This window comes from Glossina fuscipes, unplaced genomic scaffold (assembly GCF_014805625.2).
Source record: "Glossina fuscipes isolate IAEA_lab_2018 unplaced genomic scaffold, Yale_Gfus_2 0, whole genome shotgun sequence".
Classification (NCBI taxonomy): Eukaryota; Metazoa; Arthropoda; class Insecta; order Diptera; family Glossinidae; genus Glossina; species Glossina fuscipes.
This window is the reverse complement of record NW_023998414.1, coordinates 19879233-19899078: the sequence shown is the minus strand read 5'-3', so window position 1 is coordinate 19899078 and position 19846 is coordinate 19879233. Positions and strand designations below refer to the sequence as shown.

At 32.6% G+C, this 19846-nt stretch overlaps 1 protein-coding gene across 4 annotated transcripts in view; it reads right to left on the bottom strand.

Moving 5' to 3' along the window:
* Positions 1-2612: 2612 nt before the first annotated feature.
* Positions 2613-19846, bottom strand: part of LOC119632652 (irregular chiasm C-roughest protein) — a 27526-nt gene continuing 10292 nt past the window's right edge. Inside the window, exons 2-6 of one of the 4 annotated variants that reach the window (XM_038025687.1) lie at positions 8831-9040; positions 5174-6184; positions 5004-5106; positions 4315-4932; positions 2613-4244 (exon numbers count right to left, since the gene is read on the bottom strand). In XM_038025687.1, the coding sequence (XP_037881615.1) occupies positions 3511-4244; positions 4315-4932; positions 5004-5106; positions 5174-6145 (2427 nt within the window). In that variant the 5' untranslated portion in view covers positions 6146-6184; positions 8831-9040 and the 3' untranslated portion in view covers positions 2613-3510. Of the gene's footprint in view, positions 4245-4314; positions 4933-5003; positions 5107-5173; positions 6185-8830; positions 9046-19846 lie in introns of those variants that run through there. The other 3 variants (XM_038025679.1, XM_038025695.1, XM_038025670.1) reach the window with 3 other exon arrangements.

Here is a 19846-nt window from a genome sequence, read left to right as displayed (position 1 = left end):
TATTTATATATTCTGCTTTTTCCTTCGTGAGACAATATATGCAAATTGCAAATTATTGGATGGAGTTCAGAATGTGAATTCCTTATAAAAGAAGATTATCCGTGTCACGCAGACACCTACACCAGATAGGCTAGGTAAAAGGGCGAGTTCATTTAAATTGCTGGTAATGTCTACTAATCTCACTTGTGCCAATTAGATTTGATCGTAAACTCTTGTGGCTTACGTGATATTAAATAGTTCTTTTAGTAAAACGATTTCTTTTTCTAAAACGACTTTATATATAATACTTTGGTGTCGGTTTCATTTCTTAAGTCTAGAGGCGTTTTATTATTATTGATTAAGAAAAATTCATAAGTAGAAAGGGAAGTTGTGCCATCTTGACGTGACGACTTTGCCTCTAACTATGAACTTTCAAAGTTGTTTGTTTTCTTGTTAATGGTTAACAAACGCTTTACGATCACCGATATGAATACCGAAAAAAATCGCCCTAAAGTATGCTAATAATTTTTTTTTTGTCTTACTACACACCAATCTTCATTCAAAAGGTTTAAAATGGTAAGAAACAAAAAAAAAAAAAATTAAGTAAGAAAGTTATATTCAGTCATAACCGAACTTTTTATACCTCTCGCCGCTATTCAAAGAAATATTAAAAAACATAAAAAAAAAACAACTAAATTTCTATAATATTGAGTGGGCGCGACTGATTATTTCTGTTTTCAGAATAAAAGTGAAAATTTATCTGGTTAATGTGTTGTGCATTATGAGTAACGAGTAAACAACACTGAGAGCAAAGATGTTCACAGTTTTGGTTGCGTACGCATGTGAGTGTTGTAGGCGTGTTCGCTGACAGATTTGAGTCATTTTAAAATTTTCTTGCAATTTGGTAGGCGATATCTCTATTTTTGCGAACGGCAGAATTTTCATCACAGAACGACAGATGGGCGCACGAACACACGGACTTGCTTGCGTGGATTCCGAATTTGATACTCGCCCAAAATTTATATAGTTTATAGAGTTTTTGAAGCTTGCTACCGCGCGTTATAAAGGTTTAACATTGGGGAGGCAATGTCAATTTTTCTCATTCATCTCAGGCAAAATCTGTTCCGCTAGCCAATAATTTATTAGCGTAATACGTATAACTTGTTGCGCCTGATATTCAACAGGATCGCGGAAGTTGGTATTTGCTACCAGAATGTTACTAGTCTTTTAAAAACAAACAGTTACTTACCGTGTTTTTCTTGGGCATCGTAATTGATAGCTTCAGTTCCGATAATTATTTCGTTCGTTTCGCTCTTGTTTCAAAGCTTCGTACATTGCATTGCAAACTCTTATTCCTTTCTTCTAGTCAATCAAATTAAATTTTATTCATTTTTTTGTTTATTTATTGAAAAAAAAAAAAAAAACATTTACTTATAATCAACAAAATTGCCAGCATTTAATATCTTAAGCAAATATATTTGGATTTAGTTTTCTCAAATTTCATCTTTTTTGTTTTTATTCGTTTTTCATTTTGTGACCTTAAGTACTACACAGATACGGTACGTTTTAGATAGAGGAGGGGAATTAACTTAAGTAAGATTAAAGGTAAACTAAATTTATACATCAAATATTTTTGTTTTATTGTTCGTAAATATATCTTAAGTTAAAACTATCCTCTAAAGATACATAAACATATATGTGTTTGCATATACAAAACTTATAGTTATGGAAAAAAATATAAAATAATAATAAATAAATAAAGCACAAGAGATAGGTAGTTTAAAATAGAGAGAAATACTACCAGTCTCTTGTAATTTCTTGGAATATTTCAAGGAGATTTTCAAAGATGATCGTTGTTTGCGAAAATAAATATTAAATTTAATTCAAAAAATTTCAACATTTATTTCAAATTCTTTGTGTTTGTTTTCCTACTTATTTAGTTACTAATAATTTAAATACTATTTAAGCAATTTATTTGCTAATATTTAAGGTTTTTCTCTTTTCTTTTTTTATTTTCGTTATAGTCTCAGCCAATTATAACTAAATCTCATTTTCCGTTACAAAAAAAAAAAAAAAAAAAAAAATACAACAAAAAAACCAAAAAAAAATTAAAAAGTAAGCACATAAATAATTTCTGTTAGATTTTAATAAGACACTACAATTAGGTATTTGAGAGGTCTTTACAAACACCCTCCCCATCCCACCTCCCATAAAAAGCCACCTATTAAAAGTTATTGCTCTCTTCTCTACTTACATTTATATATATATACATGTATATATGTATACATATATATATATATGTATATATAGATAGCGGAATAAGCAGAAGTAACTTAATTGGAAATTTTTGGTTTCTTTTTTTTTTTCTTTTTCTTTTTCTTTTCGGTCACTTCTGCCTTTTGCCTTTGCTTTGTAAACTATAAAGACCGAGTGAAGTGTTCTATGGAAAAGAAAAAATAGGAGATCTCTGCTTACAATCTAAGCAATGGACACATCTTTCATTCGTCTGTATTTAATATTATGCTTTTATTTAGCCTTAAATCTATCAGGTACTCTTTGGCTTTAATTTTATATATGTATATATATGTATATATATATGTATATATATGCATATACACGTATATATATATATATATAATGCTAACGAATGATCGAATTTCTCTTTATTAAATTGTAAATTGTCAAGTAAAACATTTATTTGAATTGTATTTAGATCGCAATTACGGCGTTTATCTAATAATAATAATAATAAAAGCAAATGCAGGCATTCATCTAGGATTCGTTACGATTTCGTTTACATTTTTGTATTGTGTATTCTTGTTGTTGTTATTATTGTATACTTATTATGTAAATTGACTTAAAATCTATTTAAATGAACGAACATAAGTAGATTGCTAGAGTATGCCTAGTTTGGTAGCTAAAATTTTAGACAGACCTATTCTGCCTCGCCCACAGTACTACTCTTCTTTTGTTTTGAAAACTGTAAAGCGATGCCAGATATTCTTAAGCCTGCTTTAGGCTAGATTTATAAGCTTCTCTAAGCAGATTTTTGGAGTTTGCTTTTATTTATTTTCCTCCTGCAAGTTTGAATAATGGGATCGCAAAGCTGTGGCGTGTCAAGGGGTAAGAAAAAAAAAAAAAGAAAGAACTAAATACTTTACATTTTTTTTCTTTTCCGATTCTAAGCTTCCTTTTTCAATTTAGGGATAACGAGCTTCACCGTTTAGATAAAATATTTTCTTGTTCTTTGTTTTTTTGTTCTTACATTACAATTAGAGGAATTTCTGCAAATGTTTGGCTATTTGAAGATTTTAGGTTTTGCTTACACTCTCTCTCTCTCTCTCCCTCTCTCTTCCTTCCTTTCACTCACACTTATCATTATCTAGCTCTTTGTTTCGTTTACTGCATCCTATATTCTCCTTTTTGCTTTTATATGAGTTTTCAGTCTTTGTTCGTTTTTTTTTTTTTGTTTTTTTGTTTTTTTTGTTTTTTTTTTTTGTTTTTTTAAATACTACTTATTCGTTAACCATTTTAGACGGCAGTTGGTGGTGGCAGTAACGATGAGTTGGAGGACCGTAAATAAGGATTGCCATAAATGGCGCTGTAACGTGGATCAACGGCCAAAGCGCTAGCTGTTACAGCTCCATTTCCATTGGTTATGATGTGAGTTGAGGTACTTTGGTTACTGCAGCTGCCATTTGGTGATGAACTAACCACCGAGGCGGTGGTTGATTGTAAACTGGGCAATCCATTCTCTTGACGCATATCACGTGAACCTATAATGCTACCCGTTAAACTGCCCCCACCTGCGTTGGATAAGAAAGTCATAGGTAAGTTTTGCTGTTGCTGTTGTTGATGTTGTTGTTGTTGTTGCTGCTGCTGCTGCTGCTGCTGCTGCTGCTTTTGCTGTTGCAAGTGATTTTGATGATTATTTTGCAATATTGTGGAGCTGCCATTGGATTTTGTCGAACATGTTGTTAAGTATTGTGGTGGTGGACTGTAATGTGTAGTGTAATCATAGCCGGGTACGTAGCCGCCTGTGATATCCACTTTAAGATCACTATAGTTGGAAGTGCGATCACCCGGTTCCATCTTACATGTAACCCCACCATTCTTGGCAATCTGATGTTCGCTAATAACATCCGCTGGCGGTAATTTGTTGCGTTTTTTACACTTGAAATACACTATTACTAACACTGTGATAATCATTAATAAAGCGACGGCGGATATACCGCCAACAATAGTCATTAATAAGGGTACACTTTCTGGAAAAGATCAAAACAAGTTTGCAATGTAATAAAGAGGTCTTTAAACAAACAAAGTAGCTCAGCTTACTTTGTGCTTGTAAATTAATTTCAGCAACATCGTTCCCGTAATCATTGACTACCGTACAATTATATTTGCCGTAATGGTATGATTGACTGTCGCGTATTATCAATGTAGATTTAACACCACCCGGTATTGCGTCTACCAGTATGGAATAATCGTGGCCAGATTCTGAACTAATTTCATGACCATTAAACGTCCAAGAGACGTGACGAGCTCGCGGCACTGATGTAGCGAAGCATTCTATTCGTGCCGTATCCCCGACTAAACCGTATTGTACGCGCGCCGACGAGATGATGGGAGACCCTTTTAAATAAACATAAGCATCAGCTGAAATTTCTGCATAGCCGGGTACGTTCGCTTTGCAATAATAACGTCCGGCAGTTTCGTTACTAACACTGAATGTCAAATTTGGACTGGCACCCACCACCTGAGGAGAGAAGAAAACATTCTTAGCATTCTTGGCAAGTTTATCTTTTCTCCTCCTCCTCTCGCTCACCCTATCTATAGGATGCTGAATCCATACGATATCTGGCGTAGGATTGCCATCTACTTCGCAATTTAATGTAACCAAACTACCAATGTCTGCCTCAATGGAATGCGGTCGTTCCTTAAAAACTGGAGCATCTGAACGAGGACAAAACATAGTCTAATCTAAGAGATTCAGATTATTTCAGGTTTTTCAGAATAAAACTTACAGCTTATATCCAATGTTTCACTATCCTCGCTTTTGCCTATAGAATTTTGAACTTCACATTTAACGATGGCATCATGGAATTTGCGCGTAACGTTACGTATTACCTGCCAATAGAGAATGGCCTCGAATATAGCTAAATTATTTTTAATATCGGTAATGCTAAAATTATACCATTTCTGTTTTCTGGCCACCCACAATCGGTTCATCGTTGATATACCAACGATAGCGTACGTCGCTAGGATTGGCATCTGCTTTGCATTCCAAACGCACCATTGAGTGTTCTGGTATGCGGCCGTCTGCCTCAGCTCCACCTATTATTTTGACTGTAACTTTGGGCGCATATTTTACTTCTACTTTTATTTTAACCGAGCGATAAGTGCGATCAGCAGTATTCTGAGCTTGACATGTGAAGTTCGTGTTATGATATTCTTTTTTCGGGGTGAGACGTAAAACTGATTTCGCCGTAAATCTTCTTAAATCCGGTAGAGGGATAACATTGTATTCTATATTTTCTGCTAAAACGTTACCAAAACCGTCAATCCAAGTTATTTCTGCTGGCGGTTTTCCACCCATTGATACGCATTCGATATCCACCTTACGATCTTCAGTTGTTAGAATAACATCACCCTGAGGGATTTTGGGTGCTTCTGGCGGCACCAAGACAGTAAGTTTAGCGAATGTCGAACGCACTGCTGGCTGACCTTGAGGACCAGGACTTACTTGGCATTGATAACGGGCATCATCATCCAACATAACCGGGTAGATATCTAAAGAATAATCACCCTCTTCATCACTGCCTATCATTGAATATCGTTCAAAACCGGCTAAATCGCGCGAAGTACCCAAACCAAAATCGTCCTTTGTCCATTGCAAAACACCTTGTTTATTGATAACACGGCAAGGCAATGTGACACGGGCACCTACAACGGCAGTTTGGTCTTGAGGTTCCATAGCGAAACGTTGATTATGAAAATGAGTGAAGAAATTCGATGATTTAGCTTCGATTGAAGGAAAGACTAATACACTGTAAGTCAGAGCGATTAAGGATACAAAGTAACATAAATGCACAAAAGAGCCGAAGCAATCAACTTTAAAAAAAGGAGCCATCTTAACGAAATTGTTGACTTCTGATAATTTGTACATAAAAAAATTAAACGTAGACTTATGATCGCGAAAGAAGATCTGAAACGAAAACAGAAACAGAAACAGAACAAAACAACGTTGTAGTTAAGCGATAATTAATGATCAATATATTGAATAATTAGTTCTCCATAGGCAATACTCATATTTGTCATTGCTTTGAAAGTCTTAGTCTTTTCAAATTATTGGATACGAATGCAATTGCGAATAGCATCAGTGTTGTAAAGTGGTGCTACATAACGCGATAGTGCTATGAAACTATTTTAAAAACTGAATCTTTCCCAACGGAAAATCAACATGTATTATATATAGTCACATGCATAGCATTTAAAAATAAATATATCTCGAGCTACTATTACTACGAATGATTTAACATGAAATTCGATTATTACCACATGGGACGATGACTAAGATAGAACTGTTTATCTAGTGATTGCTTTTTAAAATTCAAAAGATTTTTATTGATTAAATTAACGATACTTGGCAGCACCTAACTATGTAAAGTATGTATGATTGAATTTGCTGCATAGCGACGGATATTAGATATTTGTATTGTCAGGCGTTTACGAAAGCCGCCCATTATGCCTATGTATGGTGAACTGATTTATTTAATCAAAGAATATTCAGTAGAAAATTGAAAATTTTTACAATCGGGTTCAATGGTGTTTATTCAATAGGAATATGATGCCTGAAATTAAGTTTAAAAACATCAACAAACACCCTAACGATAATGAAAAAATATCAAATAATATTAACTCAAGCGGTATAGCCTGAAATCGCATGCAGAATTATGCGAACAGTTCGTTACCGTTTGTTGCCCGGTAGACCGAGAGACAGTACAGGGCATAATAATATGTAGTAGAAGATTTCAGTTTTATTTTTTCATTTGAAATGTTGGTTCATATCATTTTTAAGCTCTCATTGGACTTTTGAAGAAATTCCTTTCTGCGACACAAAATTTTTAGCCACATTCTCGCATAAACCAGCTCTTATTGCATCAGTAAGACGAACAAAATTATTGAGGTATTATTTACGAGGTATTAGATTTAAGATCATTCTAGGCATAAAAGTCTTGTGCAACTCTATCAGATGACCTTTCGGACAAGCGGTGACAAACGCATTTCCGGAGTTTACACGATCATTGAACTCTTCCCGCAATAAATTCATTGATGGCATGTTGCACAATATTGTTGATACCATATATTGGTCAACTCGAAATCATTAATTTTCGCCACCCAGGGAAAAATCACTTATTATGTTTCTCTAGTGTTCGTTATTGTCGGTCAGTTTGTGATTCATTTGCACTTTGGCTTCATATTACTTTGCCTATCTCCTGCATATATGTTCAGTATAATGCGTCAGGAATGCGTCGTTTACCAATCGAATAAGTTGACATGTAAACAGTTTCGACTTTTGTCACTTGTATTCATTGTGAAAAATAAAATTTTTTATTTTTTTTTTATATTTTTTTTTTATTAATTTCATTTATGCCTTCAATAATTATTTAATTTATTTCTTTGCACATCGGCTAAATACGTTTTTTATACTTAGAAGGTCGTATTCATTTCGCATTTTCATAAACTGCGCCACTTAAGGTGCATGGAGAATATATGGCTTGGGCGGATAAATGTAACAGCCAGAAGGACTTGAGATCGACCCATCGTTTACTCTATCGATCGATTTCAAATAATTCTAAATTGTGAATAGATCTAAGCTCTATGTCTGATTGAGATATTTTTTAATAAAATTTTGGCAAACCGACGTGTCGTGGCTCGTGTACGTCAGACCATTTTTTTGATCACTGCCCATATACCGACTCATTTGGAAAAGTCGATATATAAATAAATGTAGGATGTCGTACGCTGTGTAATGTTGGATCATGGTTTACTATAGTGTGTTTACTTGTTTTTTCCATTTGCGAAAATGCTCAAAGCAAATAAAAAAAATGAGGAAAAATATTTCGATATCCTTTCCTTATTTTATGAAATATACTCATTCGACTGTTAAGAACTTGCTGTGTAAGGATGTCCATCATAAAAACTGAAATTTATACGAATGATGCAACATTATAAACTGAAACTTTATTAATGCGAGTTAAACGTGTTTTGTATCATAACTGGTTGAACACAGTTCTTGTTGTTGTTATTGCTGTGGGATAAAGCAAAACAATTAATTTAATGAATTGTTGGTTTGTTTTTATGTGCTTCTATTACACAGACATTGCATGGATAGAAAATAATATAATTAATTTTACTTAAGTAATTTTGGTAATTTTTCTACCGACACAGATAATAGCTATTGCGTGAATATATAGCGTAAATATATTATATATATATATATTATATATATATATATATATATATATATCTGTGTGTATATGGAGTCATAAAACCTGCGAGTCTCTACAGGTGTTTTATATTTAATTTTCTCACGCATTTTTATTTATGGAGGTTTTTGTTTTTCATTTTTCGGCTTTTTAATTTCTTTGAAAGTGTTGAAAAGTTCTTCGTGTTGTTATTTTAACAGCTTTTTATTTCAAATTACTCTCCATACTCTAGTCATTGTTGTACGCTTATATAACTAATAAACATAGTCATACTATTACCACTACTACTACTACTACTACTACTACTACTACCACTAGTACTGCTACCAGCAGCAGTTGTGGGTACTTTTCAAACAACTTACCTATCAGCAACAGATTAGTTTATTATCTTTGAGAAATGTCGTTCCACATTGCTAGCGATTAACTCAATGATATTATTATTAGTGGGCTTCCGTTAGAGTTAGAGTGCCGTAGTATGTAAGTATAATTGGTTCTTGTTTTTGTTGGAAAGAAAAATTCATCAATCTCGTTTCTTAGAGTTGCGTTACGCTCGAACACCAAAAGGAATTTTCCTAACACACACAACTCTCAGTTTAAAACGATGCCTTGTGGTTTGGATAGTTTAATCGAAACGAATAAAATCATGTTTTACTTATTGTGCTGCTTTTTTTTGTTTTTTTTTAATTTTTTAGGCTTTTAACCGAAAAAAATGCGATTTCCGGTGCAAGTGTATCCGCTAGCGATTAAAGCTATGATCTATGCACATATGTGTACGAGCGATTGAATTAGTGTATGTATGTGATTACGTTGTTGATATACAACTACTCGTTATTAACCAACTAATTGCTAAGAGTTTCGTGTTTTTTATCGCCAAGCAACAACAAGCGAAGAAAAAAAAAAAAAAAAAAGGAAAAATTGTCAGTTTTGTGACAACGAGAGGATGTAAACAAATGATGGTTTATTTAGGAGGAGAAAACACAACAAAAACAAGTGAGAAAGCTATATTCGGTCGCAAACGAATTTTTTACACTCATCACCGTTATCCTAAAAAAGAAAGAGAGCTACTAAATATAAATGTTAAAAGAGAAAATCTATATACTGTGGGCAAAAAGCAGGGAACTCAGGGTTATGGGCGTCGTACGCATGTTCTTGAACCCATTTCGGTCATTTTCAAATTCTTTTGCAAATTTTTCGTTGATATCTTAACGCGAACCGGACAATCTTTACTACCACTACCCAATGGGATAGACGGACGGATATACAGACAAACATGCGTGGGTGCATTCAGAATCTGAAAATGGACAACAATTTATATACTATTTGAGCGCGTAGAAGCCTTTATAACGGGAATTGGGAAACAACCAAATCTTGATATGCTATAATATTGTCTAGGCATGGTCAATTTTGCCCCTATTTGCACAGATATGCACATAGAAAATACATACAAATTTTTATAGGTTACAATTTTTTATACATCTTGGAAAACTGAGGTGTTCTGTGTTTAGGCACTACTGCAGACGTGCCGTCCAACCGTTTTGGCCGATTTTCAATAGCAGCCTGTATGCAAGAATTTCAAACGTTTTTATCAATTTTGAAATCGATAGCTTTATTTTGCGTCCAGCAGAGACGCTTACAACAGACATTACATAAACGGACACACGAACATGCTTAATTAGATTTAGAATTGCATGCTGATCAAGAATATATATATATATATATATATATATATGCTTTGTGGGGTCTCGGATACTTCCTTCTGGGCGTTACAAACATTTTGAACAAAATGAGTATACCCGTCATCGTTCGGGGATGGATATAATAAAAATAAAAAACCAGAAATTTTTCCCCTTCTCTATATAAAAATTGCTTTAATGAAAAAAAATAAAAGATATTAAAAAAGAGGTATAAAATAAAAGTAAATAAATTAAACTATTAATATTTTACATGTTTTCGTTACATCAAATGAAATAAGAAAAAAAGTTATTAATGTACCCTGAACGAAAGAGAATTCAAATGAACTCACTTGTCCATAAAATTAAAATTCTCTGTCATATATGTAGTTATGAATATGGTTCTCGTCATCTCGCTTAAAAAAAAAAAAAATGCATTTATCTACACATTTGCAGTTAAGCGCCACAACAGTTCAGAGAAATGAAGACAACATTTTATGATTCTGCGAACAAAAAACCAACAACAACAATATAAGCAAAACAAAAAAAAAAAAAAAAACGAAAATATCGAAATAATCTTAAAAAAAAGTATATGCATACAAACATAGCATATGTGCGTAGTCATTGTAATCCCTCACGTTATCCGTTAAATGAATGCAAGCTTGCATGCAAGCATATGCCTCTCTACGTGTAGTGTGCACTTAATTTGTCACATCATCCGCATATACATATATATTATATAATATATATGTTAACATATAATGAATGAAATTGAAAGAGATATAAACGCACATACGCACGCATGATAAATAAGAAGATAATTACTTTGAGAATCTTTTTAAAAAAAAAAAAAAACAATCATCTCAAAGGAATATAAAAATTTGCAAAGTATTTTGTCAATTGGCAGTTTTACGCATTTCAATTAACAGTCGTACATATATACAAATCCAATTTTAGTTTGTTATATTCCATCTACAAATTGCCAGTTGTCGCTACTCTTCCTAAGAACGAATTAATCAACGAATCTGTGACACACAGCTGAGAACATATCGCAGTTTTTAGCGTTTCATCTTAACCAAAAAAAAAAAAATATATATATATATATATATATATATATAGTAAAAAGACGCATTGACGAATTCGCAGATAGACAGATAGACAGACAGACAGAGGCAGAGGTCGGTTAACCTAATCAAAATTTTTTTTGGCTTTGCGCGAAAGGTTTCTTGGTACTTAAACCAGTTAATGCTATCCCTTGTGTGCGGGTTAATTATTTAAGTTGAGTTCAAAATCTCAAGTAATTGAGAGTTTATTCGAGAAGATGTCCTTTTTGAAATGCACAGTGCTTTTAAGCTGAATGTAAAAAAAAAATTCCCTAAACCATTGTTCGACAGATCGGTTAGCTGAATAAAATCAAATGTGGAGAGAAGTGATGAAAGTGTTTGTTTACATATTTGTAAGCGAGGTGTTTAATAGAAAGAGAGAAAACGATTTTTCATATGAATGTAATTTTTAGTTGTTTTCTTAAAAGGTATTTTAACTCAGTTTTTACTATATTAGATTTACATTAGAGCATGAATTCGTTTCTGAAATAAGTCATTTATTATTAAATTGCTAAACAAATTTTTTATCATTTAACATTGTTGATATATGTTATTAGACGAATTTGTTTTTAATTAATATGCACATCTACAAGCGAAATCAAGCATTTTGACATTAAAATCTAAAAAAAGAAAAAATTTAGAAATTGATATAAGCACAATGTATATGTTTGCATAGTTATTCAATACTGCAATAAGAATAAAAGAAGGAAGTGTAATCTTCTCTTTTGATCGTAGGTATGTGAAATAAGAAGGCAGCTAACGTTAAGTTAGGATTGATCGTTAAGTTTGAAAAGGCCAAAGGTCGAATTAGTATCATTTCTCCAAACATTCCACGGCTATTCGAACAACATTTCAGATCAGTTGCTAAGAATAAAAATTAATTTTGGTATTTTAAGAATGATTTTGAAATAACATTCAGATAAATAACACGTCATTTAATAAGTTCCCGATGTAAAGTTTGATTGATATTCCTTGCAGGCTTGTGTAATCATCAACTTATTAGAAAAAAAATGGATGTATATCAATGTACCGATATCGGTACACGTATCGTTTTTTATTTCTTCGCAGTTAAATGTATCGGAGATGGTGCGAAGACAGGTGTTACTCATGTTCTGAATTGATATATACAAAGAGTTTACAGTACTTTTACGAATCGGCTCAATATCTTTTCAACCGCCTAATACATGATTACATATATCTCTTATTTATACAGATGCAATGACAAAAAAGTAGTTGATAGGAAAGGATTACAAGGTTTTCCAAGAATTATTTGAAATTTTAAAGGAACATCTGCGTTAAACAAATCAATCAAATAATAATTTAAAATAAAGTTTATATTATCATCATAATTAAAAACACACGTAGTAAAGATCCTTTAAAATCTTAACGTGCAAACGTCGGATATGAATACATTCACTAACAACATTCACTAAAAAAAAAAAACAAAAAAAAAAAACGTAAGATCATCGTCAAGGATTTTTCCGTACTTAGGGGAATTTTACGTTTATATAAAAAGGTTTAACTAAGCGCTCATTGCCAGAAGAGGAATGTAATTAACATTAATATCCTTATTACGAACGAGATAAAACGTATGCGTGTGTGCCTGTATGTGCCTGCATGCAATTGACAAAAGAGATGTAGTAAAAAGCCAAAGTGCGTGAAATAAGAAAAATCTTTCATTTAAAAGAAAAATGAAAAAAGATATAAAAAACAATAACAACAAAAAAAATAAAAAATAAAAAAATAAAAGAAACTTTATCTCTGTTCTTCTACCCTACGTGCTTGATTATAACGATGCAACAATTTAAAATCCGGTTTTTATATTTTGAACACCTGAACACAATCTTTAAAATATTTTTGTGCATGGACTTGTGTGTAGAATGCTTTAACAAAACCAGGATTACATCAATGCATTTCAATGTTTTTAAAATAAATTTAAGACAACAACAATATATAATACATATTAAATATATATATATATATATATATATATATATATATAGATTTTCTTTGTCAGAGAAACTTTAGTTGTTTGGGGAGAAGATGTGATCAAAATGAAATTCATAATAAAATCATATTTTATCTGTATCCCCAGTTTGCCTGCGAGAAAGCAAGCAAGAAACCAAGCAACCAAGCAAGCAAGCATTGGCACCCATAACCGACAACGTGTTTGTGTACTTGTGGCTGAGCAGCATTTATTGAATGATATAAAATTGTTTATATAGGTACATACATATTTATATATATATATATATATATATATATATATTGAACATATATTAAGTGTAAAATGATTAAAGACAAGTAATACCGAAAGATTTACACTCTTTTTATATAAATAACTGCTTAAACGCCGAAACTAAAAATTAAAAACTTCTTATTAAACACCTATCAACAACGCTCCGATACGTCCACCAAGAAAAAAAAAAAAAGAAAAAAACAAAAAAAAAAAACAAAATAAAACGCAAGGTATGATCTAAGTACACTTTAGGCCGAATTTTAGATACTCACTATAGTGTGTGCGTGCTGAGAAAGTTTTACCTATTCCTTGAGTCATCGTTCTTAAATATTTTACCAACCGTTTAGTGCTTGACGTAAATCGTTGAAAAAACAAAGATATTTGATAAACTAATGATAAAAATTCAGTCACTTGTTGCGATAAAAAAACATGTTTTCGAAACCTATTCACACATTTTAGCGGAAGAGATTGAAAACCAAAATTCTAAAGCTGAAAGGCTCAAGGCTCAAGGCCAGGATCCAAAGTCGAGAGCAGTGATTGAAAACCCCGTCTCTGTCCCGTCTCCATTCGAAAGTGGAGATTTAATGAAACTTGCGTCCACTTGCGTCTTGGGTATAAAGTATAAATATAAAAATATATGACTGTGTTGTTTATTTTTAAGCAAAGGATCTTGTTCTGCGATACGATTGTCTTTGAAAGAAAGTTTAATTTGTGAAATGCTTGGAGGAAGAGCGTATATCTTGCTATAGCGAAAATACCCGATATAGGTCAGAGAAAATAGGGAGTAGATGCTCCTGAACAATTGTCACATGCTTCTATTGATGTCGCCCGATTCATCTAACGTTGCAATACATATAGACGCAAATTGATTTTAAACATTGTTAACATACGACCAATTTGTACGCAATAACTAGAAACACTCTAAGCCAGTTTTCGTTTTCAGTGCGCAAAATAGCTTCTGGAGCCTAATTTTAGTACAAAAATGATTAGACTTGACAACTAGAAATAATCTCAGCAAATTATAGGAGCAATAAAGCTACGACATCTCGGGTAACTAGGTACTACGGCAGAGGGACAGGCAGGCTAAGAGTAAGTTGCAAATAAGTGAGTTGTTCACATGCGGGCAGATATATATGTCCTTAATCTTAATTAGAGCATAATATGGCTGTGAGTCACATTTGAACTTTGAACTTAAATTTTTTGCTTATTTCATATTTACTTACATATATGTATATATTATTTGGAACTATAAACAAGAACAACAACAACAACACGTTGTTTTCATTTTTTCCATTATGTTTACAAGTTACTGGCATTCATTCGCAAAATGGTATAAGTCGTATATAGATATACATAACGTGGTACGATTAAGTTGAAACAATGCTAGGTTTAAATCTGCGTGAAAGACAGCGAAGGAACATTTTCCATAGAACGGACGGGTGGGAAGTTGACTAATTTACTGCGTTTACAGATGTGACGAATGTTGTCATTAATTTAATATACTTTTCGTTTGTGTAATGCCATTTTAACCGATATACCTTACACAGTTGTGTAAAAGCTTTCTTGAAAAAATAAAAAGAAAAAAAAAAAAAACTGAAAACCAAACGACAATCGACAATCGAACCTCCAATCCAATTTTCATTTTTAGGGGTTTCGTGCACTAATGAAAAGCGAAAAATCGGGTAAAGAGAGAAAACAAAAAATTATATATAATGACTTTTTGCTTATTATTATTTTCTTGGTGTTGCAGGCGTTATTTTCAAGTGGAACAGGAAGATCCTTTTAGTTTAAGCATAAAAAACACCGAATTATATGTACATATGCACTTATATATATATATATATATATATATATATATATATATGTATATATGTATATTTAAAAAATTCTGCTTTTTATATGTAATTATGTTTGCGTATAATGATAGAGGAATTAAAAGAGGAAATGAGCAAAATTGCCGAAAACACCGATGAAGATAAAATGTAGAAATTTTGCACTTAATGAAACAAGTTTTCATATATATATATAAGAAATTTCTAGCTATCATTTTACACATACATATGCACGCGGGAATTGAACATTTGCATATATCAACGATTTTATTGATAAAATATAGATCGATAAAGAGATTTTAAAATGCTATGAAAACTTGAAAATATTTCATTTTTCTTTATATTGTAATCAAATACACACACACACACACATACGTTATATATACGTTTGGTGTGCTATGCTTTCTACTTAAAAATTTATGGACTTGTTAAACGCCTACACACTCACTATTTCTATGCAGATTTATTTAAAATTTTTTATATCATTTTTTTTTTTTTTTTTTTTTTTATTACTATAATAACGCATAGCTTACCGTACATGTCCAGTTCGCTTGTCCTAACTTGTTATTAAGTTGTTAATTATTGTTGTGTGTAGGTTGTTAACTTTAATTAAAAATATTTGGAATTTATTAATAATATTCATTTGTATAATCGCTAACATGCAATAGAGTATGCTAAGCGTAATATCGCTTTCCCGACCTTTGTCCGAATAAGCGAAAAGTTAATAGCTTTTCGATTTCATGACAGATGTCGATATCTATCTGTGTAAAAGTACACAATGCATAGATTGTTGCGCCGATTTTATAGATCATATATGTCAACGGACATTGATGTGCTTGCAAACACGCCTACTAATGCTGAAACCCTGAATGAATGAAACCGTACACACAAAAACTATGAGAGAAAAATTTTCAATATTATTTTCTTTGGCTTAGTAAAGTACATTATATGTGGATCGCGATCACGCTCGACCACGCGCGATCATCATTTAAAGAGCTACATCTATAATGAGGAAAGAGAAAAAACATTTTTTTCTCTGCAATTTTTACTTACAGTTTAGGGTATCTAATATTCGTTTTAAGGCGAACATTTGGTTTTCTCATTTTTTTTAAGTCTTTTATTTTTTTTGTTTTGTTTTTGTTTTCTATTTACATATCGTAGAAATCCATAAAAATCCATTAAATCAGGCAAATTGTTGGAAATTGCTTTAGTTACATGTATTGACTTAAGTTTGCTTTAATGCAATAAATCGACAAATTAACAGAAATACCCCATTGAAACAAGATTTACTGCTCTATAGCATTTTTGTTTCTACTTCTTGTTGCTATTAAAGTTAAGAAATATGAAATTTCCGTTTGCAATTAATATGCAGTCAATGGTTAATTATTTCAGTTAAAATAAATTATAGCATTTTATATAATTTAAAAATTTAACTTCTAACTAATTGATCTTATTACGAAATGTGGTCTATTTTTGTGTAGATAGTAACTCAATTCCAACCTGCTACTGCTATCTCAATTACAGGTATTTCTCTGATGAGGAACAATTGGTTATAGCAAACGATATTATTTGAAGAGAAATCAGCAAAAAAAATCTCTGCGCATCAGCGAGTTCGGGTGCCGGGTATATCAAGTTTATGCGAATGGTTGTTTAGAATCCAGTATGGCGATCTAAACTTCTTTGTTCGTTCATTTGTCCAGCTCAAAGTACGTCCGACATGCCTTGATGCAAGGACAAATTTTATTGAAAATGTTTACGATCTGTTCACTTTTTCGATTAGTTCCCACAGGACGCCTTGATATTTTGATACGTCATTATAGGAGAAAATATTGTAGCTTAGTCAAAGTATTTCAGCAAAGTAAATTGATGAGAAAATGTTGAATCGGCTGGGAAAACTTCCTGCATGCTTTGCCATTTCCCTTGCGTTCCAACGGAAATTGAATCTTTTTTGAGTACTTCTTGACGACAGTTCGCTCGTAATAATTTATGACTTCTCGACCGTGTAGGGGTATTTTTTGGATCCCACAACCCTATTACGGGTTCTAATGAAGGCTAAATAAGACTTTCTATTCCAAAAAGATTTAATTTTTCACATTTTGTGATAAGAATTTGTCCTTAGTAAATCAATCATAGGGAATTTGAATCACATAGATCGATTTTTTAGACTGCATCACCTATAGAGGCTCTACCGACGATAAAGCCTAATTTGTGGTTTGTTATGACGAAAGCAACTGAAAACTAATATAACATTCGACAAGCAAATTTAGTTTGCTTAGCTTACACCACATTGAAGTTTGAATATCCCCCGATATGGGGGCTTTCATGAAAATTACGCATTTATATGGAAAAAAAGATACAATTTTTGGTAGATCATTACTTAAGCGAAGCGTTGTAGGATATCTAATGATCGACCTTGCCCGACCATAGCATCCTTTCTTTGTTGTTTTTTTTTTTTGTCAATTTATTGTTAATTATGAATGCAAGCATGCAAAGGGCTTAATCGAGATATTGTTTTACATTTTTGTACGAATGTATTAGAAATATTTTCGCATACTCTCGAGTTTGCATTTACACTTTTCAAATGAACATATTTGCAAAGAGCTTAAGCCCATCTCTGAGTCAATTATATAAAATTTAATCAAAAATATTTCATTTCAATTTTCTATCTCACTTTTTGTGATTTGGACAACTTCAATAATAAATTATGCAACGTAAATAAGTTGTTCTCACACTAAGGTTAATCTTAACCAGTAAAACACAATTAGTGGGCCATGACTCACTATTAAATATCCTACGCTATCTTGCACCTATTCATAAGATGACTTTTCAAACTAAGATGTTATTTGGGAAGTAGCCAAAAAAGTGATCGAATCCGAGCCCTTATTAAGAGCGTCGGTCTAGCAAATTTCATCAAAATATCTCAAACAGAAGGAAACAAGGCAGATCGACAAGCTTAGGACAGGCTTAGATGGAATCACAAAGTGATTCCAAACCGATGGGTATATAAAAAGGTGGTTCTATCTCAACTCTTTTTGGGTTTTGCTGGGGATTGCGAATGTACGCACTTAATACGCCCTTAATATGTGTTCCTATCACAAGTGGTTTGGGGTATGAAAATATTTGCTCTTTTATTAAAACCATTTTTTTGCATTTTTTTCTATTTCTACGGTATAACAATAGTTATCGGATATCTCACCAAATATGCTGAAAGTCAATGACGACTGTCTGCCCGTTGAAGTCAATAGTTTGAGAAAAACCTGCTCTAAAATACTTGCTACCACCTTTGTCACGTCAGGTTGAATAATAGATAAGCAAATAGAAAGAGATATAGGGGCTCGTCCTCAAGAAGTCGAGCAATTTTCTTAATTTCTTAACTGCAGCTTCAAAAGTTTTGCTTACAGTTGAAGGCTTCGTCTGCTAAATTTTTTCGTTGAAATTATCTCTCTACTCAAAAGTGAAACCCAAGCGAAACCTCTGTATTTCTATGAATCATGCACCTGACTGCAATACAACTCCACATCAAACAAGTGTTCTTCTGGCGATCTGAGTCAAAAGCCAGCTAGTCAGCACGAAGCTTCTCCCTCAGTTCTCGATCAATGTCATGTACTCGTTTGAAGGTTGCTACCATTTAAAAGTCGTACAGATTCGGCAATCAGTAGTCATTCTCCATCTGTAGGTCATTCTACGAACTTTTTGAGTGATGTACTATATATCAATATTTAACATATTCTATTTTTACCAATCGTATTCTCCATTATTATACAGTTCAAGCCAAGTGGCATACAACATATGCAAAGGTTCGATTATCGTACTTGATTCCCGATAATTACTTAAAACACTGCACGCATAAGGCTTAATTTATATGTTGACGCAAGAAATGGTTTAAACTGACTTTAGAGTTTGGGTTCAATTTCCCAAGTTCCATTGTATGGAAATCGAGCATATAATAAAAAGGCGAATAGCCGCAAAGCCAAGACTATTTTAGTGTCAATGGTATTAAAAAGCAATCAATGCTTCGCAAAGAATTTGCTTTGCTTTACTTCTGTATCGATCGTTGAATAGAAAACACGTGCTCTTTTACCGTCATTCTGAAAGTAGCCTGTATAGAAAATATTCGAAACAGTATAATTTTTTTTTTTTTTTTTTGGCAACCCGGTAATAAAATAGCTTTGTCCGTACCTTTCAAGTCACATATTTTTTTGTTATTGCATAATTTTTTATTTTCACGCAACGGCAACAACAAAGAAAATTAGCTTGAATTTATATATGGATTTACCTTGGCCCCTCCTCGGTTCAGCAGTGGTAGGTATCACTCCAATTAACTTGCAAGGTTTCCATTTTTAAGGGAAATCTAACGTTTCCGACAGGACGGCACAATAACCGTCACTTTTGCTATACTTTTAGGCAAAGGAACAAATATTTTATGAGCTCGAAGTAGTAGTCTTTAAAATTTCAAATAATCTTTTTTTTTTTTTTTTGGTTATTTGACGTGTGCTTTACATTCCTACGTAAATAAAATTCGCATTCTGTAGTG